At 43.7% G+C, this 22,234-nt stretch overlaps 1 protein-coding gene and 1 long non-coding RNA gene across 4 annotated transcripts; one reads left to right on the top strand and one right to left on the bottom strand.

The window, feature by feature from the left end:
* Positions 1-1,233: 1,233 nt before the first annotated feature.
* On the bottom strand, positions 1,234-18,426 carry YBX3 (Y-box binding protein 3). 2 transcript variants are annotated; one of them, XM_084206733.1, is made up of 9 exons: positions 18,149-18,426; positions 14,034-14,097; positions 12,282-12,315; positions 7,442-7,531; positions 6,682-6,804; positions 5,391-5,485; positions 3,162-3,333; positions 2,004-2,104; positions 1,234-1,597 (listed from the first exon to the last, which is right to left on the bottom strand). In XM_084206733.1, exons 1-8 carry the CDS (start codon positions 18,369-18,371, stop codon positions 2,039-2,041), a joined length of 867 nt encoding a protein of 288 aa, XP_084062859.1. In that variant the 5' UTR covers positions 18,372-18,426; the 3' UTR covers positions 1,234-1,597; positions 2,004-2,038. The 2 variants fall into 2 exon arrangements, with proteins under 2 accessions (XP_084062859.1, XP_084062860.1); XM_084206734.1 differs by having other exon boundaries at positions 5,391-5,482.
* Positions 18,427-18,523: 97 nt separating this feature from the next.
* On the top strand, positions 18,524-21,985 carry LOC311154345. 2 transcript variants are annotated; one of them, XR_014616198.1, is made up of 5 exons: positions 18,524-18,781; positions 19,557-19,675; positions 20,350-20,435; positions 20,529-20,630; positions 21,013-21,985. It is a non-coding gene; the product is annotated as an uncharacterized lncRNA (long non-coding RNA). The 2 variants fall into 2 exon arrangements; XR_014616199.1 differs by having other exon boundaries at positions 18,527-18,781; positions 20,529-21,985.
* The last annotated feature ends 249 nt before the right edge of the window (positions 21,986-22,234 follow it).

The following is a 22,234-nucleotide window of genomic DNA, read 5'->3' as shown; positions in this document are numbered from 1 at the left end:
ATTTAAGCCTAAAAAAACTTATCCTGCTTAAGGATTTTTTTAAGGTACCATTACTTCTATTTTCCTCACCTCATTGCATTTGATGTTGTGTCAAAACAGACATATTTCTTCATCTTCCAAGTGACTATTTCTTCCTCAACCAAGCCTGTGGCTTTCACTTCACAACTCATTAAGAGGTTCCTAATCTCTATAAGCAGTGCAACTCATGCACCACTCAGCCTTTGCCCACCCTCCTTGTCCCCAGGGCAAAGGCGATAGGGTGTGCAAGGGCCCTTCCTCACCTTCCCAGAAGCTGGAAGCAAAGAGCTTTTGAGTGCAACTATGCCCTGCATTCTCTGCTCAATTCCTGAAGAATAACAGGATTATTTGTTTGAGAAACAAATATGCTTATCTAGGATTTGGGTAACAGCAACTGCAAGACAGTGAGAAATGCTGGACTAGACAATGAAGGACACAAGATATGAATCCCTATTCAACAGCTAGAAGCAGACTGATAACACCTAAAAGGCAGCCAAATTTTAGGGAGGAACATTAAAACACCACTGATATTTTATAAGATAGTTTAGTACTTTGCTCATTAATACAAGATGGCACAGGTACAGAAATTTACCTGGTTTGAAATAAAGAGTGGAGAAGCCAGTCAAACATTATTCAAAACAGAAGTTTAGATAAAGCGGTAGTTACTACACCAGTGTCCTTCTTGAGCAGAGTCTCAAAACTTGGATTCCACTGTTTACACAACACAAAAGCCTAGCAAAACAGATGAGGGAAAAAATCTTCCAGAACTCACTCCACATCCCCCAAACTCCTGCCACAAGACAGTAACAGGAAAACCCAACTATTAAACATCATTAGAGCCAAAGGAACAGAGGGAACACTAAGTTACAGCTGTTTTGTGAATTCTTTGAAGTTTTGTATTAAAGTATATCCACATAACCACGCTCAGGTATCATCCAACAAGACACACCAAAGAGGCAGCTCTCTTTCACATATAAATGCTGAAGGAACAAGATTAAAATAATTCATTATTTTAAAAGCAAACATGAAAAAACACTCTAAACCAGATTTTTTTTGGTAGTTGAAATCACTTTTATTTGTGAGGAACGTCACCCATGCTGCACAGTTTCAAATAGATCTTAACAAGGAAAGCGGAAGTTTGTCCTCCCCATGTCCTGCAGTGAACAGGACTGGCATAGAAAAAAAAACTCACACTTGGGAGGTTTAGCACCAGCATCCAATAAAAAAAGCATTTTATTTCAATTTTAGTTCTTTGGTTTTTTTTTTTCCCTTTTCAGTTTGATACCAAAAGAAAAATTGAAAAAAATCAATACTAGCAAAACAGTGAAATTCTAGGGAAAAAAACCCCAAAAACCAAATAGCTCCACAGTTGCTGTTAAAACTAGGGAGGTTGTTCTTTCTGAATCTCGCTCTCTTTCTCTCTTCATGCATCTATCTTGTAGGCGTTCCCTGGATCTCAGCTGCTGGTAGATTTTCTTTAACATTTTGGTATTTCAAATAGTTGCTTTCATCATCACTGTTGACAATTTATTGCTCGTGTGTTTCTTTGGTGTTACTTTTGAGTTGCACTTTAGGACACCTGTTGAAGAGCCACATGTTAAAAAAATGCAGTTTAAGTTTCACTGTCTCAATAAATAGACAAAATGTCAGATGAAAATAATTATAACAGGCAGGATAAGCACAACTGGCTTATCCTGTCTATAATCAGGATCTTCCTAAAATAAAATAACTCATTATCAGATGCTGTTACTATACAGACCAGAGAGGTTCCTGGAAAAAAAAAGAAATCAATTATAAAGTAAAACTTTGTGGCAAATACAGCGGCAGAGGGAAGAAAGAAGAGAAAAGCAGTATCTTGGTTTGCCTCTACAGCACTCTCAGAACTTGTCACAAATACCAAGCCATAGATAAGGGGATGTGGCCAGAATCCTAGAAGCATATCCACTCTGCTTTCACTGGCAAACAGAACTGTCCATATTCCTTACCTGAGCGATGGTAAAGGTGCCTGGGGAGCCGGACATTACTCAGCGCCACTCTGCTCTGTCACTGGAGCAGGATTTTCAGCAGGTGTTTCAGTTGTCTTTGTCTGAGACACAACAAACTCCTATTAGAGGCAAAGGCTGACCTCCACACCCTTCCTCCCTCCAGCAGTACAGCCAGCATAAGGCAGGTTTTAAAACAATCAAGAAAAAATGCATCTCCAGAAAATATCAAATTTTAGTGTATTTCTTGTAATTGAGTATTACACAGCAGATTCTGTCAAGGAACACCTGAAGTAGACAGTGAATGAGAAAATCTTTCCTCATTAAAGTAGAATCTCTGTTTGCAAACAGTTTCCTGAAATTATCTGGTTCAAACAGTTCAGGAAATGGATCTAGAGCTTTCAAATCCATCTCTCATGCTACATACAGAGTTAAGGTTTGTGGAAGGAGGAAAACACAAGTGTTTCCGCTTCAAAAATAGTTGTTACAGTCTGACCCCAATTAAGAACTATCCAGAAGCCAAAGCACTCCCTGTCCCACTGCCTTTTAAGTTCCTTTCCTTTTAAGATCTGGTGCTTATTCTCAAAGAGGGTCAGAAGAAGCAGGCAAGGAAATCAGCATGTCAGATTTGGCCATCAGACTTATCCAGCACATGAATACATTTATTAAAAACTCACACAGGGCAGAAGGTCTTCAACATTCACACCATTAAAACCTCTGCTACATACAATCATAAAATTGTTTGAATTGGAAGGGGACCTTGAAGATCACCTCATTCCAACCCTCTGCCATAGGCAGGGATGCCTTCCACTATCCCTGTGGCTGCTCAGAGCCGCATCCAACCTGGCCTTGAACTCTTCCAGGGATTGGGCAACCACAGCTTACCTGGGCAACCTGTGTCAGTGCCTCACCATCCTCACAGGGAAAATATTTTTCCCTCATATCCAATCTAAACCTACTCTTTCAGTTTTAACTCATTTCCCCTTGTCCTGTCACTCCAGGCCCTTGCAACTGTCTTGACTCATCTTTCCCTTCAGGCCCTGGAAGGCCACAACGAGGTTCCCCCAAAGCCTTCTCTTGCCCAGGCTGGGCCAGTGCAATTCCCCCAGCCTTCCCTGGCAGGAGAGGTGCTCGTGCCTCTGAGCAGCTCGCTGTCCGTACCTCTTTGCCCTCCTGTGCCGGAGCGCTGGCTGGGCGCGGCCGGCGCCGGTAGTTGTAGGGACGCCGGTAGCCGCGGCGCAGCGGCTGCTGGCTCATGGCATTGGCCTCGTGATGGTTCTCCTTGTTTTCAGCCTCTCCAGTCGCCGGGGCAGGGCGTGGGCGAGGGGGCCCTCTGAGAGGGGCAGGAAGAGGTGGTGAGAACAAAATCAAGAAAGGTTAAACTACAGTAATTTTAGCCCAGCAAAACCTCCCAAAACCAAGTGTCATCCTCAACAGTTTTGAGCGCTAGCAAACCATCCCTTCAGGGTTTGGCTGGCATATGGTTGGAAAGGAAAGACAAGGAAAGTGGGTGTCTCTTCACTGCTGACACTACATCACCATATTCTACTGTCTATCCTGCAATGAAGATGCAGCTAGCCCCTTTGAATTGCTGGCTAGCAGAAGAAACAAGCCAGTAGTGGCCACACAGGCTGATTGTGCTGAGTTAGCTTTGGCATGGCTAAATACCAGCCTAGTCCTATTCCTAATTAATGGTGGAGTTCCTTGCAATCCTCCTCACTTCTACCTGAAAACCATTCCTGGATCTTGGCCTCATGTTGCCCCTCTTAACCAATTAGGAAAAGCACCTGTCACAGGTGAGCTGGACCTGATTAACACTAAGCTATCAAGTCCATGTTCTTGATATATACAAGAGCATTTCACCTCATTTCTAGTATAAACAATGTTTATAAACTGTCAAAACACAGCCAAACTCCAGTTCCCATTAGCTAATCCACAGCTACCTAGTCCCAAAAACCAATTTAGTTTTTTGAAAGGAACATAAAAAAAGTGCCAGTGTCACTGGTTTGAGTGCCTGTAAACAAAAGCAATACCTGTGAACTCAAACAGAAGTGCTGTGCACTGATAGGCTGTATCCTTCCTCTCATAGGAAAATTGCATCAGAAAATCACAAGCTTCCATTAGTCATGGACAAGTTACTCAGCCTGTGATTCACCCACATGACGTGCAAAAGCCTCACTGGACTTGCTATGGTGCTATCTCTGACTGCCCAAAACTCATGAAGACTTCCAGGAATTAAATTTATTCAGCTTGGATGCCAACAAGCAGCAAGCATCAGTAGTATCCCATTTCACACAGTCCTAGATAAAAGAGCCAAATTGAATATGAGTATGCATAAACAGCAAAGCCCAAACTAGAGGTGGAAGGCTTGTGGTTTTAGACCCAGATTCCAAAAGGATGGATCCACTGTGCATGGAACAAGCAAGTCATTACAATTAAGAACAGTCTTGTTATCCCTATCAAATTCAGCTTGTTGCTGCTCTTGCACTGTTACTCATCTCTTACTTTTTGTTTCTGAACAGACATGCACATGAAAAAATGGGGATTACATCATTTTCATAGTTCACCTCTAAATTCTGTATTGGAATTTGACTTCATAAACTACTTGATAAACAAGAACAATATGATGGGGGGAACTGAATGAATGGCAGACAAACCAGCTCCTTGAGGACCTTTAAAGGCCATTTGTCCAACCCCCTTCAACTAGATCAGGTTGCTCAGAGCGCTCTCCAACCTGACCTTGTAAGGGGCATCTACCACCTCTCTGGGCAACCTTTTCAGTAGAATACTGTTTCAGTGTTCTACCACACTCATAGTAAAAAAGGTCTTCCTTCCATTTATACTAAATCTCTTTTAGTTTAAAACCATTATCCCTCATGCTAACACAACAGGCATTATTAAGAAGTTAATCTCCATCTTTTCTTATAAGCCACTTTCTTATAAGCCCCATTCAAGTACTAGGCAATCAGTTCCCTCAGCCTGCTGGCCATGCTGCTCCTGCTGCAGCCCAGGATATGAGTGGCTTTCTGGGCTGCAACTCCACATTTACCAGCTTACACACAAGTTTTCACCACCAACACCCCCAGCAGGGTCCCAGATAAAGCATAAGTTATTACTTATCCAGAAAAGTATGAGTGTTCAGCTGGGAGGACATGGACACTGCAGCTCACTTCAGTATGGTGTTCAGTTGTGAGAAGTAATGGGGTGCTAAGAATTCTTAGCCCTTTCTGGGCCATTATGATTCTAAACATACAAGCACATGAAACAAATTTCTCCAAGTACTTAAAATGCTTCTCACTGTTCCTACCATTTGCATAAGTGTTCCCACACTTGGAAGTCTGTACACAGCACAAAAGCATCTGAGTAACTGAGCAGAGGAACTGTACAGACCTGCGATAGCGGGGACGGTAGGTAGGATTCCTGTGCACTTGCTGAAGTTGTCCTCCTTCTGTGACCCCATCCTTGATTTCTCCCTCACCACCCTGCTACCGAAAGAAAAAAAGTGTTGTATTTGACAGGCAGTATATTAACCATAACCCTGAATGCAAGCTCAAAACAAATATATCAGTACAGAAATCCCAGCATATTGGGTAAAAAGAAGCAGCAGATTCTCAAAAGGCTTAAATCTCGGCAAACTTAAGATGAGGACAAAACAAGAGCCATCAGTGCTGCCCCTGCTCCTCACAGACTAAGAAGCTGTTCTTAGAAACATTCTCTCTGATACATATTAACTGCATTTCACTACATGAAATGCACTGTAAGGGGTACACGTTATGGCAAGGCAGCAACTGATCAGGACAATTCTTTATTTGAAAAGCTAACAAAGACATCACACAAATTTGCCACAGACCACATTCTACACAAAGCCCCATTCCACAGGGAACCCCCCACAAAAACATCAAGAAATTTTAAGATAGATAAATTGTATTACCTCACATCAAATACTCTTTCTACACAGTCCTTTCAATCTTTCAGAGATGCAGTGGTTATCTTTCCCCTTTAGTTGTTAATTAATAAAGCTGCACGTTGGTTTGGGTGTTTTTTCTGGTTTGATTTTTGTTTGTGGTTTGTGTTCTAAATGCCAGCCATCAGTAATGTCTGTTTTATAAAATGTTACATGAGTTAGAGTTTCTCGTGTATTATTCTTCCCTTTAAAAGAAGGAATTTAGCAAGTTATCTAGAAACAGAAGTGTATCTTCTGCATCTGATTCAGCAGGAGCAAAAGCTGTAGCCTCCTAACAGCCCATAGTAGTCTACCTTGAGTTTGACAGGTATGCTTCCCATTTTGCACAGCCATTTTAACCACCATGACCATACACAATTAAAAACCCTGCAATCATCTGTGATGTTCTCTCATATATAAAATTGATCAGGATAACTAAATATCCAAAGGAACTAGGATAGATAGTAAGAACAGGTAGTATCTGACAACAGTTGAGGTATAATTGAGAGACTCAGAACTCAAAAAGAAAAAAACACTTCTCAGTTTACAACAGCTTTATAGTGCTTATGCACTTTGCAATACCAAACAGTTCTGGTTTTGTCAAGATGCCTTGTACACCATAACTTGACAGTTTATGAGATCTACGTTGCATGATCAGAAGTGCCTCAGACAGTCAAGTGAGAAACAGCCCTGCCAGTATTGTGTGTGGCAGTAGCAATGCAGGGAAATGGAACTCACACTCCGAGGTGGGCCCCGGCGTCGGCCAAAGTAGCCCCGTCGATAGCGGCGCCGGTCTGCAGCATAGCGGCTGCCTTCCACCGGGACACCATCTGGACCAGTGACATTAGCTGCTTCTGCACCCTGTAAGGGCAAAAGAAAGGTAGCCAGGGTGGTGTGAGAAAAGAACAACCAGCTACAGGGAGAAGATGAAAAGAAGAAAGAGGCTTTTTTTGCATAAGGAATCACTGTAACTTGGAACTTTCTCCTGCTCAAGGCAAAAGGAGGTTTGTTATTCCCAACCCCTTAACCAAGGGAGTTATCGTGAGTTAAGATACTGAAATTCTATCCAACGGCCTGAGTTCAGAGGAGGAAGCAAGAAGGAACTGACAGTCAAAAACAAACCTCAAAAAATGTTCAGGAAAGCAGAAGCATAAGGAAATTGAAAGTTCTTACAGTTATTAAGCTACCAGACTCTAAGACAAATTGTTCAGGGCAATATAGGCCTCAGTTAATAATTATTGGGCAGGCTGTAGGCTTCCCATGTTGTCCCAAGTAACAACTGCACATTCCAGAAGCTCTAGGATGCAGTTCCCTAGTAGTTTTGGTACATATCTAGAAATATGCTTTAATGACATCTTTAAAAAACAGATTTCCCCCAGAAAAGCTATATGAATGCCACCAACTCAGTGGTTAACACATCAGAGACATCAAAGACACAGCTAAAGTTGTGTGATGTTATCTCTGTTGGACCACACTGTGAGGCTCCATGATCTCTTACCTTCTCTCCCTCAACCACATCAAATTCTACAGTCTCTCCATCACCAACGCTGCGCAGGTACTTCCGTGGATTGTTTTTCTTTATCGCCGTCTTGAAAGGAAGATGCATAAAAATATATTATTTTATGTTACTTATCTTACACATTCTTAGCCCCACAGATGAGGGAAGGGCAGTATTTCTCTGCTGCAATTCCAACTCAACACACCAGAGCAGTCACTACACTAAGGTATTTCAAATAGACAGATGTCTCTTATTTCACAGGCCCACCAATACTCTGCTCTTGCTATTTATGAGTTCATAAATCAGCTGCTGCCCCAGGATCTCCTCTGTCCAGCACACTGGATATGGAAATTATTGCAAATCTCTGCATGAACAGAGCTCATACTCAGTGCCTGATTTCCTCCAAGCTGTACCAAGGCAGCACTAGCAGCAAGTGTGATCCCTGCCTTCAGTCATTAGGAGAGCTGTAGACCATCTAAAGAGAACTCAGGACTCAAGCATTTCTGTAAAAGCATTAACTATATGGTATCATGGCAAGTCATAGCAACTAGAAAATAATTACTGTAACTCTGGTGTAACAAATTAGAATTTGATCTAAGCACTGTAAAGGAGACCCCAAATATTAGGTGAGTCTGTGGTAACAGAGACTAGTACCAGAACAGACAGATGGAATCTTATCCATCTCCTGGACAGAAACCCCAAAGTAGTATAATAATAGCTATTAATAATAGTACTACTATTGTTACATAAAAATAACAACATGGGTTTGGTTCAAAGCCAGATGTACACCTCCTCAGACTCACAGGAAACACTCAAACCTCCTGGAGCAATTTGCAGTTACAAATACCTCACTTGTACTCTGTGGGGTATTTCTAGAACTCCACAAAAGGCTTTTATCAAGACAAGCCTATGGTCTGTTCATTGGGCAAGGCTTTGCAAACTGGAAGATGTCAGGGAGAAAAGACCAAAATGTGCATTGTACAAGCTAATCCAGTAGCTAAATTCTCACGGAAAGATTATTATCTTGCACTAGATTATTAAAGACCAATTCACATTCCTGATGTGGGAACCTTTAGTTAGAAAGAAGGAGGAAGGTGCAGAGCCAGCAAAGAGAAACACATGGAAACACAGGGCATAAACCTGGCTTAAGAAATGGGATGTAGGGCAGAAACAGGAGAGCCAGTTGTCCTGTCTGTCTACAGTTCAAGAAAAACCGCAGAATGACCATCAGTGGAGCTGTTACCTTTGCACAGCAACAATATTTAGTCATGAACAGCCCGATAATATTTCCAAGTGAAGGAAAACTTTATTCAGTTTAAAGCTCATCTTGACTAGTCTAGGAAACCTACTTACCTTGCTGCTCAATACAGTCTCCTATGTGTTTCAGGCCACAGACCAGCATGTCCTTCTAACCATACCTTTCCCTATACCCTGCAGCATCCCTAATAGCCTAAGGAATGATGCAAGAGTGTACATACTATAACTGTCAAAGCAAAAATATTCCAAGAGGTTTGGGGTTTTTTAATACAGAAACAGAATGAGCTGTTCAAGTCAGTTCCTTTGGGAATTACTTTACCAAGCAGAGACTCCACAATTATCTCAAACAACTTTGTTTGCTTTCTGCTGACTTTTTAGTGTAACTGTCCCACTTCTAAAAATCAGATCAAAGTGCTTGCTTTTCCATAAATTTTATATACTTGTACTAAAACCCTTAATCTGCAGCAAAGTTAATGATTTAGTACTATTTGTACCGAAACAACTAAAACTTTTAAGACTTGTGCTTTGCATGTGACAGATGTCAATAAGCTGTATTTCAAACTCCTTCCCCTTCCCTGTAAGTGCAGAAGAAAAAAGGACTAACAAATTTCTTTTCAGCAGAGTGTACACGTAAAATAGAGGAAACTCCTCAAATAGCCTTCAAAAAGCATAATGAAAGATAAAAGCAACAGTATTCCACATGTTCTGTTCCCAGCTTTATGGGCAGAAGCTTCAAGAACACAGATCTGCAACTGCCAACAGAAGGTAGAGGCTGCAGTAGGCTGGAGCTTGTTATATAAAGGCAATCAGGACAACTTCAAGTAAATCCTAGAAATCCAAGCAGAAACTCTAAAGCTTTACTACTTCAGCTGCAGATAAACATCACTATAATAAACCTCTAACAAGCCTAAGCTCTAAGCTTGATGAAAAGACTTTTACTCTGTGTATCCAAAGGGAAGAGAGCACTATTCTCCCTGTTACTGTTTACCAGCAGGCTGCAGGCTCCAGCTTCTCTGATTCAAAAGACAGATGTTTCATATTAACAGACAACACTCAACAACAAAGTCTTTCCTTTCTCAGGGGGAACACTAATGAACAAGCAACCAGAAGTGCCTCCAGAGCTAGTTCAGGTTCTTGTTTGAAAGAGTTCTTTCCATACACTCATACCATCACATCATCAGCACATCCAGCATTGTCCCAGTAACAGCCAAAATTTGTTACACTGATTCCTGGTGCAGGTAATTCAGGCTGTGCATGATCAACACAATCCAGTGAAGTGAAGAGAAAAATTACTCCTCCTCACAGCTCGCTCATTTAAACTCTACCTATTTAAATGTAACTGCTCTGGCTGCTGACACTTTTCCTGTTGTTAAATTGTGAGACACACTGTAGCCCATGAGGCAGCTGGATCCCTTCTGCTCACAGCACCTGTAGCTGACTTGACACGGTGCCCTGGAGAGCACCTTGCACCAACCAACCAACCAGACAGGGATGCAAAGTGAAGAGCTGCCCTTCCCAAAAACACTGCCTGGGGCCCCTGCAAGACAAAGGGTTAACTCAAAGCAAGCCATGCATGCCCTAAAAAGAAAAGCATTTTAATCTGTACTAGTTATAAATAGCACCCAATAGCCAGACACCAAGCACTAACCCCCATTCCAATCATGAGATCGCCCGTTCCATGCAGGGGAGGCAGGGAGAAGCTGTATCTATTCAACTAGGTCAGCCTTATTCTGAAGGGATTAGGAGCATAATCCAGCCCCTCCCAGGCACGAGGGAGGGGCAGAGCAGCACTATCAGCACAGAGGGAGCTTGAAGCAGGATGTTTGCTCACAGCATGGATTTGCCTCCCTCCTCAGACAACCTCATCAAGAGCTCTGGCCAGTATGTCCCAGGCTCTGGGAGTGAGCACATCCATGTACAGGATGAGGAACATCTGACTGCTGCCAAACCAGAGCAGCACTAGAAGCCTCTACCCTGCCATGCTCAGCCTGCCAAGAGGGTTAATCTGATGCAGGCCTGCACATGATGTGGTATTTCTGAAACAAAATCAGTTTTGCTCACACCAGAAGGAATTCAGCCACAGGAGATGGGAAGTGCCCACCCCTCTCCATACACACTCACCAGTTTACATTTAGGGGAATAATCTCCTCTACAGGTGAAGGAGACAAAACAGCACAGATAACACTACCTTTCTGCTTGGGTCTCAGCTGGCAGCCCTCCCAAGGAGAGTAACACTGATCCATGTTATCTGTCATCAGCACAACAGCCATTTCCCAGGATATTGTCTCACAAGTATCAAGGAAACCTCGTTTGTCTTTAAGGCAGTGCTGCCTATCCAGAACATGTTTCTCTTCCAGAACTGTTCCACCCTCCTCTGGACATAATCCCACCAGACCACAGATGTGTCAGCATGCCCACAGCACAGGCTGCTAAGGAAGGAAAATGACCATCAAAAGTCCATATATGCATTGACAGCTCTTGCTCTCAAACCCACCAGCTGAACCAAGAACATGTACTGTGCACACTTCCCAACATAATTTTCTCTCATAACAGGCACTAGATTTATCACCTTCCAGCTCCAGCCAAGTTCAGATAATGGGTGTACATCCTATGACCCAGAGAAACTGTTACCACAGTTACCACTATTTAGTCATCAAGACACAAGAACTAAACTAACTCCCAGTGTTGACTCACCAGCTAAGGATATATGCACATATCCTCATTCTCAGTGACCAGCTCTGGGAACAAACTTCCTGGTTACATTTGATAGAAATACTGTCACACCACAGAGAAAGCTCATGCTTTTGAAGATCACATGAGCCTGCAGACATTTTACATGGGACAAACTCGAGGGACAAGATTGCACTTTCTGGTGAATGATGCAAAACCGGATCTAAGCCAACTATTCATTTGACATCAGCAAGGAGACATCATCCTCTGTCTTGCCATTATTTGCCTGCAACCTGAGAGTCACAGTATAAACTTAGAACAGCCTCCTGGCAGTGCAAGGAAAATTAACCAATAAAGAGCCGCTGGGCAAGCTCTCTCTGCTTGGGCATACTTGGCACACAGCCTTCCTCCTCTTCTGCCTAAGAGCAGCTGCCTTGTGCAGAAACAGCTGATGGCAACCCAGGCTGGTCAAGAGCCAGACTAGATCACTTTCTCTCCAATACCAGGGAGGGCAGACAGAACAGACCTGCAAGTGAAGAGGGTAGGAAGACACAAAAGGCACAAGGAACACAAGGAAACAGGGCAAGAAGAGACAACAGCAGCAAGGTATTCACAGAGGAATCATCTCACCAAGGAGAGACAGCCAAACAAAAAGCACACCAAAAAAACACCTTTAGCATTCAAATTAGAGCAGACAAAAAAGGGTTAAGGAGGGTTAAAATACCTAGCCCTTCATAGGGAAGGAAAACAACCTAACATTTCTACCTGAAACCTTCAACATACACATCCACTCAAGTTATCTGCAGAAAATATTCTAAGGAAAAGCCAGGACACAGCTGAGTAGCTGTTGCAGGAAGCTGCATTAGAAACCTACCATAGCACACATGTCTAAGCACAACTCCTGCTGTCTTACCTGATGAACAAACACATCTTCTTTGGTATCGTTTCTGTGAAAAGAAAGTGAGAAGTTGTAAGAGTTTAGACTAAAGAGACTTTCATAGAAATTCCTAGCTTTTCAAGTGAAACCCTCTTTCTCCCAGCCTGTAGCACATGCCCTGAATTCCATGCATTCTGTCTAAGCCTATGCTACCAAAACCCTGCTCTGAACTTCTATGGTCATTTGCTTGAGAACAGAAAGGGTTCCCGGGCCTTCAAAAGGGTGAGAGGATGGGGGAGGTTCTCTGTAATCTTCTGGCAAATTTCTGTGTTTTCTTTTATGCAGGGCAGAGTTGCTGACTGGACTGCTTGTTTTTCACTACTCTAACTCTCCAAAAACACTTCCAGAGGGACTGCAACCTGAGCTGTTACCCCAGAGGTCAAACAAGACTATCAACAGGACTAGCCACAGCTGTTAACAGAGATCTCCTTTCAGTGAAATTCAAAGCAAAGAGGCACAAGAGGTGTTGGAAGAGTCCACAGGAGGAGGACCCAGACATGAACGTGAGGGTTTTCTGGATTAGACCAGACACTTCAGGCTTCCACATACAAAACACAGAGATAAGTCTGAGACCTTGAATCTGTGTTCCCATACAATAAAAAAGAGCCTAAGCCCTGCCATCTGTTCACTCAATTCCTTCTCAGCAAGCACAACAGGTGGGTCAAAAAGTTTGTGAAGATAATGCATAATCCCAAATTTGTTGTCCTCAATTGAAGCAATAGCAGACTTCACATTAGGAAGAAAGCTAACAAGTTATTACACCACAACCAGGTGAAGGCTCTTACATCAACTGCCATTACAGATTTTAAGAGGACTTCCTAATTAAAACTCTTCTTCTAAGCTTATATAACACTGGATAATAACCTCCAGAGACTGAGATTAATACCACACCACAACTGGCTTCAGATCCATGAACGTGGGGTCTTCTACCTCTTTCTGCACTGTCCAACTCACCCAAACCTGCCTGATGTGTAATAGCTCAAGGACTTGCAGAGTGAAATAACTTGTCAGGTATGTTTTTTGGAAGACGAGTGTTCAGCATGCAGCAGTTTCATTCCTCAAAAAAGCACACAAAACATTTAAGCCTCTAAACCACAAAGATATTTCAGCCTTAAAAGCCAGAGTTTCCTCCAGTAAATTGGAAGCATGGGTCTTCTGCATCTAAGGTTACAGATGACCAATCTCACCTACAGCTGCTTGGATTCTCAATGCTATTCAGAGCTTTGTTTGTGCCCAGAGAAGAGGGGAAAAGACCAAAATATACAAAGAGAAATTTTCTATGAAACCCAGGCCTGGCATATTTTCAGTGAGACACTATCAGAGAATCTCAATGAGTAGCCACAGGAGGTATTCTGACCAAGCAGTTAACACTAAGTTTACCCAAAGGCATTTCCCCATATCCTCCTACCTTTCTCCGGCCTTTAAAAAAGCTAGGCAGTCACTAAAGAATATGTAGCTCATTAAGAGTGTAGTAGAAGTACACATGAGAAACAGGTAACAGACCAAATTTGTAAAGTTTGACCCTTTCTGTTTTCTCCCCATACACATAACCTTTGGGGGCTGAGGTGCTTAAGAAAGTTTGCTGAGTGCCTGGCCTAAGCTGACTATCAACTGCATGAGCTTGTGGTCAGGTCCTGAGGTCTTTGTTGCAATCAGGAATACATGGCCTATCTTGTGCACTACGAGTCTTAGTACGGAATAAAAACAACTATCAGAATTTAAACATACCTGTTGATAAAGCCATATCCATTTCTGACATTGAACCACTTGACTGTGCCAAGAACTTTGGTGGCTGGAAAGAAAATTAAAGAAGTTAATCTAAAATATAAGAAAGTACAACAATGTTACAGAAATACTTTTATAATTGCATATGAAATTGCAACCAGACCTATTCTGTTCCCTTAACACTCACAGTGTGCCTTCATCTCCCAGTTCAGCTCATTCTAATGCAGTAACAAGACACAGTGCTTTAAGACACTATTCTTCAGTCAAGGGTTTACCCCACAACACAAAACCTAGCTCTATTTTCAGAATAGACCATCCATCCCTTTTTTACTCCCTATCCTAGAAATGGGCAGCAAAGCTGAAAATTCCACTGCAGTTCATCAGTTCTCTTCAGGTTAGTAGCTAGATATGAAACATAGCTGAAGGAAACTGTTTACAATCAATTCCTCTCTTTTACTTACAGTTACCCTTCTTTCTTCCTTGGAAACCAGAACTGCCCAAAGAAGCAGTATCAAGTACTGTGCAACCCTCTCAAGTAGAAAGGCAGCACATCCTTATTCTGGAAAAGCTCCTTCTTGCATTGTCAGCATCACACTAACCAAGTAAGATCCCACAAGACTTTTTCTTTTTTTTTTTTTTTTTTTAAGTCCTCCTACTGCTAAAATGATCTGTGATAGTGATGCCTTAAGTTTTAGCTTTCATATTTTTCAGATTCTGTACTGTCTTAGTAACTCTGAACTTCATATAAAGTGTTAGCAAGTTCTCTTCACAGCTGAATTAGACAAAACAATCCTTTCCCAGCCTGAGAACCAAGCTTCAGGTTGCAGCTTCAGGCCCAAAAAGTACAAACAACAGCAAATTGAGGGCAATGTGAGAGGATGGGACTTCATAAGCTGAAGCTGTAATTGGACAATTAATCCCAATATGTAACTAGACCAAAACTTATTCAAACTCGTGACCGGTCATACATCTTGGGTAGATCCACAGCCGGGCTCTTGTACCACCCAAAGTGTATCCTTTGAACGCCTTTTAATAAATACCTGCTTTATTCCTTTAACACTGTTTAGCCTCCACTCCAGGTTAGCCCCTCTAGGCATCAATTCTTTAGTTACAAAGTGACCAACTTCGTGTTCCAAGACTTTCAGTATCAAGGCAAGCTCCTGTCTCAACAGTAAAACAGCATCTACTTAGAAGCCACACTGCAGTGTCTTACAGGACCTGGCAAAACCTGTTTCTCCAACTTGTAGGAATGTGTAGGAGGAACTCAACAGTGATGGAGACAGTTCAACCTCTCCTTACCTCACAGCAACTGAATGGACACCACCAACTTGTACTTTTCAAACCCTTAGTTAAAGGAGAGTTCTAACCTCTATAATTTAAGAGCTGTTACTTGTTAACACAGCTTGATTACAGCTACTTAAGCAACCTGTGCAGTACTTACTTGAAAAGGGTCTAGTCACCTACAGACAACTGCTTGCTAAAAACTGCACATACATGTTTTGGGGGTGGCAGGAACTCAAGAGTCAATAAAAAGGAAAACAAACTAGAGAATCTCCAGTTTAGAAGTCCACACCACTCTGCTAGAGGCAAGAACACACTGTAAATTGTTACTTTCATCTAGTCTACACCTGTATTCCTTTCTAAATATTCACAAGGAGATGACAGAGCCAGCCAGACCTTTGGGCACATGGAGTCTTGCCGTTCTCATACACCTCTCAAGTAAGAGCATCTGACAACAGCAGTGCATTGCAGCACTGCTGCTGTTATTACTGTCAATAACAGGCCTTTCCCATTGCCCTTTTAGAAGTGATGTTTTTGGTCTTCTTTAATATACTTCTTAGTAGAAAATGTTCTTATTCAGAAGCAGTGAAGTCTTAAACATGACTGAGATATCACCTAGAAAAAAGGACTCTGCCTTGTAGGACACGCATTCCCAAGAATTCTTGTTTACTGGAACAGAAAAACATTCCTTCAGTGCCAAACACCAGTTCAGTAAAGTGTTCAGCACCACTATTTATAGCTGTGCTTTTAGGTTTAGTTTCATAGGGACATCACCACATACAGACACCTCCTGCTACCACAATGGCATTGGCTACAAGAGCTCCCTACACTCACACAAGTCAATAGGAGGGGGACAGGGGAACACAGAAAATAGTGCCAACAGTACCTGCAGGTTTCAGCCTGCTTTGAGAAACAATGCCAGTACCACCACTTCCCTCAAAATCATCCCTTCCCTCCTCTGCAAAACAGCTTTGGAATCTGTTAGCCTACTTGAACAAGATTAGGAAGAAGCCTATGAAGCATGACAAAAACCCTCAGAGGGGTCAAGAGGCTGGGGAAGGAGAGGCAGTCAAAACTCACTCTGTGGCCAGCTGGCTGCTGCTAAGTGGAGGAGTACGCACACAGTTTAAAAACAACTTTGTTCCATGAGGGTGACTCCAACATATTACCCCTAAAACAGTGTGCTAGCAAAATGCTATTCCCTGCACACATTTACAGTCTCCCCTAAGCATCACTGTGGGCCAGAAGAACCTCAGACAAAAGCATGACACTGAACATCCATGACACAGTCACTAGTAAGCTGGAGCAGGGAAGTCTGGCAAGAACAAGCCCAGAGGAAAACACAGTAACCAGCTAAACTGATGAGTCACAGAAGGCAGTTGATGTGCTGACGTACATCCCACCAGCAAGTGGAAGCCCACATATTTCTACAAGATACTGTCCTCTGACACTATCAGAGGAAACAATCACCAGCCACTCCTACCCATGACAAAATAGCCTTTTAACAAGGAGAGCCAAAGCTTCCTGTGACCAGGCAAAAAGAGAAAGTTGAGTAACCTTTACCCATATTCCTAGAAGTCAGACATTTCGATGCCTCAAGCAAGCATAAGATTTTGCTTCTAATGGGATCATTATAAAAGGAGGCTTAAGGGAACATAGCTACACAGGTGACCATTACCAGGGACATTTGTGGTGGACTTTAATATAAGTCCATTTCAATTAGTATTTACAGTGATCCTTTTCCTCATCATTCCTTACAAAAAGCTTGCCTAGCAATAAGGCCATTTTGCAAAACCATCACCATTTTCATTTTCCTGCTAGGTCAGGAAAGGCACTTCTACCTTTACTTCCCGTCACCTCTTCTGTCCAAGCAATAGGAATAGGTGAACAAGATAAAAGCATTACCAGGAATGAAACAAGCAAGAAGGCAAGAAACAGCCAGATATACCAGCAGATATGGATGTGCTGATTCCTGTGTACTAATTACTGACAAATGAGGTAACGGGGAAAAAAAAAAGAATTACACAAACTGCACCTCCGAGCTCTGCTTTGCTAGAATTCTTCCTAACTCCACCCCAGAGAAATCCTTTACCTAGCTTCTCTTTCTTGCAGCAAGATCTCAGCTCTCCCCTTCAGAAGGGAAGGTCCTGTGTATCCTTAAGGAAATTTAGGACTCTACACTGCAAGTCAGCTTCAACTTTGCCTTTACCAAACCCTCAGAAGTTACACAGTTAGAAACAGTACACCCCTATCGGCAGCAGCCCGCAGACTTAAGTCCTGTCCTTTTCAACAGGTTGAGCCTATTTAATTGCAATGAAAAAGAGCCACACTTGCTACGCACCGGGCTTGGCAACCAGACACTTCGTTTGACTTCTTACTGATAGTAAAGTAGAAACCAAACCCCGCCCCTCCAAAAAAACCTTCAAAACAAACAAACCCCACTAAACCTGGAAGCATTACTAAAGCAAGATTCTTTATGGATAGAAAAGTTGTTCCAGGACCTTAACATTAAGGAGAGGCACACATGGTTTCCAGCAGCACTTCCCGGGGGAGAAGCCGCCGGCAGGTGCCGGGAAGGGGCTGAGCCCGGCTGTGCCGCGCTCGCTGTCCCGCACGCTCCGGGCCGATGAGGCACACACGGGCTCCCGCCCAGCTCCCGAGCGCGTCACGGCCGGCGCCGCGCGGCTCCCCCGGCCCACGGGGAGGAGGCGGCCCGGCCTGACTCACTGCGGGCGTGGGGGGGCGGGGGGGGGGGACGGCCCGGGCTGCGGGCGGCGGCGGACCCCGCGCCCCGCTGCAGGTGCGCCGCGAAGTTGCGAGCAGGGCCCGGTACTCACCCAGCACTTTCTTCGCCGACTCGGCCGCCGTGGTTGTGGCTGGGGCGGCGGCACCGGGGGCCGCCTCAGCAACAGCCGCACCCGGTGCGGCGGCGCTGGCGGGGCTCTTGGGAGCGGCGTCCGGGACGGCGGGCGCGGACGGCGCGGCAGCGGCAGCCGCGGCCGGGACGGGCGGCGCGGCGGGCGCGGGGCTGGCGGCGCTGGTCTCCGGCGCCTCGCTCATGGTGCCGGGCGGAGGTGTTGGGTGCTCGGCCGCGCTCGGTCTTACTGCCCCCAAAATGGCCCCGCCGAAGTTTTAACAGAGTCAGCGGGGGCCGGCGCGGCACGCGCGCCGCCTCATTAGCATTTAAAGGGACCGCGCCGGCAGCCAGCGGGCGGTGTCGGGTGTGCGTCCCGTGTCGGCGCGGCGCTGAATGGCACGGCACGGCACGGCACGGCACGGCACGGCACGGCACGGCACGGCACGGCACGGCACGGCACGGCGCGAGGAGAGAATCTACAGTCTACAACTCATCGCGTGCAATCTACAACTTCTTCGTGAGGGGAAGCGGAGGGGCAGGCCATGATCTCCGCTCTCTGGTGACCAAGAACAGGACACAGGGAACGGCTGGAGCTGTGTCAGATGAAGTTTAGGTTGGATATCAGAAAAAGGTTCTTCCCCCGGGGGTGTCAGGCACTGATCAGGCTCCCCAGGGATGGTCACAGCCTCAAGGCTGCCAGAGCTCCAGGAGCGTTTGGACAGCGCTCTCAGGGATGCACAGGGTGGGATTGTTGGGAACGGTCTCGCGCAGAGCCGGGAACTGGACTCGATGATCCTTGTGGGTCGCTTCCAACGCAGGGCGTATTCCGTGATTCGGGGACATGGCACCGCCCGGCGTGGGTGGGCGCTCTCCGGCCGCTTGTCCGTGCCTGTCCGTGGCTACACGTGCACATAAGTGTGTGTGTCCGGGTGTCCGTGTGTCCGGGTGTCCGTGTGTCCGAGTGTCCCTGTGCGCGGTCCCGGAGGCCGCCCCGCTCGGGGCGCTGCGCGGGCGCGGCGCTGGAGGCAGATCGCGCGGGGGCGCGCAGCGGGCGGGTTTGGGGTGCGGGCGCTCCGTGCGAGGTCGGAGCGCGCTGCTGAGGGTGCGCTGAGGGGCTGCGGGGTGTGTGCATTGGCGCGGTCACCCGTATTTCTTCCCGCTTCTCTCCCGTCGGCACTTTCATTCCCGCGGGTGTCCTCCAGTTCCCAGCCTCCCATGGCATTTCGTTTTCACCGCTGCTGTCCCGCTGCTGCCTCATTTCGCTGCCACTGCCCGTATCTCTCTCTCGGCTTGTTGCCTGTGTCTTCTTCCTTTTCCCTGTCCTTCTCCCAGTTTTTGGACAGCCTCCACGAGCGTAGTTTTGGTGATGTTTCTACTCTCCTTTGCAGTCTGCACTCACCAGCAGCCCATCTTTATTCCACATTCTCCTATTTAGTCCATCATTTTCTCCCAGATGGATGCCTGAACTGGAGCATCGGGGACATGGCCTTCTCCACTTCCTCCACAGGCAAGGAAATAACGTGTTTCTATACACACAAAGTTGTTCCTTACTTCTCTGTACACCTGAACACTCAAGGGCACGGTCCTGTTTATTCTTTCCTTTTCCTTTATCTGCCCTCCTGATCTCCACTTCTCAACAATTCTTTGACAGTTCTTGCAGCTAAAAAGGAGGTCTTTGGAGAGCATCTTTTGCTGAACTTGTCTGAGACAGCAAAGCCAGCTGCTATGACAGTTCTCACTGCATCCCTCTGTACACATAAGAAGCAAAAAGTATTTTTTTATCCCATAGCTTTTAATCCTCAATGCTGTATTCATTAAATTACTTTAAGAATATGTCATTCTGTTTCCAATTTTATTTTTCACGATACATGAAAATTTCTAAGGTGCTCATTGGAAACAATTTCAAGAGGATAGTTTAATTATGTTACAGAAAATGTATAATCAAGACACTGATGTGCACTTGATACATTGAATTTATTTTCAGTTAAGTTGTTTGTTGATTTTTTTTTCTTCAAGTTAATTTTAGAGTTTACTGAAAAACCCATTCAACAACAAAAAAAAAAAAATTAAATATACAAGCTGTGAAATATACTGTGATAGAAAATTTTCAATGTTTTCCCCTGGGTTTTTTATTTTAATATGGAAAAATATTATAAAATAATCTTATTTTTTCTTTTCTAGCTGCCAATTTATAATACATTTCATCTGCTTCAGTATTCAAAGTCGTTTCAAAAATTATATCTGAAGAAATCAATGCACCAACTGAGGTAACAAAAACTTTTGCATGGGCTAAGTAATTTCTGCCTCTCTACATTCTCTGAATATTTGCCATCAACTTGTTGTAAATTACTATTTTATAGAACTTAGAGCAATACAGAATCACAGATTGCTTGAGATTGGCTTGTCCTTCATGTGTCTGGATATCCAGGATTACTTGCTCCATACCTTTCCCATGGATCTAGGTGAGGCTGACTTCCCTCCTAAGTAAACTGGAAGCTCAAACCCCTTAAATGTAGGGATAATTACATATTTCTTAATTAGATTATCACAAATTTCTCCTCTCACAGGATGCTGTCTTTTTTTCAGCAAATGAGCTGTTTGGAATAGTCCTTTTCATCCTTTTCACTTGATGTGCAATTATTCAACATATCATGTAGCCCTCAGACTGGATGCAGAATTATTCATTCCCTTCTTTCTCCAGGATCCTGTGGGGATCAAACCAACCCCAGTGAATCTGGAGTGCTGAAAACTGGCAAAACATCCCATAAGAATTCTGGACCCCATAGATACAGCTTATTTGGTGATTTATGGATATTAATAACTTTTTCTATTTATTTATTTCAGGGGCCTCAGGCTCTGCTGGAAAATCTGAGGGGAAAAACAGGATTATGAAGGTTTTACATGGTAGGGAATATGCAAGGTGCCTGCAGGTCTGGAGCAGGACACACTGATCCCATCAGGTAGTGCAAAGACAGATTGAACCACCAGATTTTGCAATTACAAAATGTGCTGTTGATCAAAACATAAACATTTTGCAGATACAAATCAATTTCTGTAATTGTATTTTGGGGGGAAAACAAACAAACAAACAAACAAACAAACCCTTTCCATAAAGAAGAAAGGTTCTGTTTCAACAATTGTAAAAACTAAATTTTAACACAGAATTTCCAAATAATTTCATGTACTGATTTTTTTTTCAAATAATATACAAATATTTGTATATATAATATATGTATAATGTATATCTAATATACTAATACAAAAATAATGCTGAATTCTTTTTCTTTTCCTTTACAGTAAACAGTATAGTGTGTGATATATATTTTATATTGTCAAGAGCTGCTTCTCAAAGAACATCTTTAATATTGGAATGGAGGCAGTTTTACAAAACCTACTGAGTTGTTTAAAGGTTGGGGTTTTTTGAAGACTTTCATTAAGGGGGAAAACCCCAAGCCTGGCACTGACTTTAATGGGAAGTATTGTGAATTCTTTAATCGAAAAGGAATCAAAATGGTTTCTAGATTAAGTATCTGCAGGGTCCACCAGTCAAATGCAAAATGCTGCCCTACCAAGCAGAACGCTTCAGAGTAAGACATAAGGGGTAGGTAAAGGATAAAAAACATTGCCATTAAAGCCATGGGAGGTGATGTGGGACAAGGTAACAAAGTTACTGGCAGAGGAACTGACAATTACTGTCACTGTTCCTTGATTTCCATGGTGTTCTGCAAGCACCGCCCAGCCCTCTCTGAGAAACACCAAGGTGAGCCGGGGAAATAAAACTTCCAGTGAGAGAAGTCTGTGAACTGACATCGCACTAGTCAAGAATTTTAAGCAAAATAAATTAACAAAATACTTCAAAATTTGTCTAAGGATCCATTTTGATATGTTAAGTTGGTGCATGGTGATCTATATACATCTGCTCCATTGTGGGAAATGAAGAACAATTCATCCCAAAATAACCCAGAGCTTGGAACTGACCTGGGAATTGTCGGATTGAATTCACTCTGTGACAGAGGATGTGTTTCAAACTTGAGGTACCCAAGAATTATTGTTCATAAACAATTTC

This window comes from Fringilla coelebs, assembly GCF_963513975.1.
Source record: "Fringilla coelebs genome assembly, chromosome: 5".
In the NCBI taxonomy this organism is placed as follows: Eukaryota; Metazoa; Chordata; class Aves; order Passeriformes; family Fringillidae; genus Fringilla; species Fringilla coelebs.
Note: the sequence above shows the minus strand (reverse complement) of the source record. Positions and strands in the feature narration are given on the sequence as shown.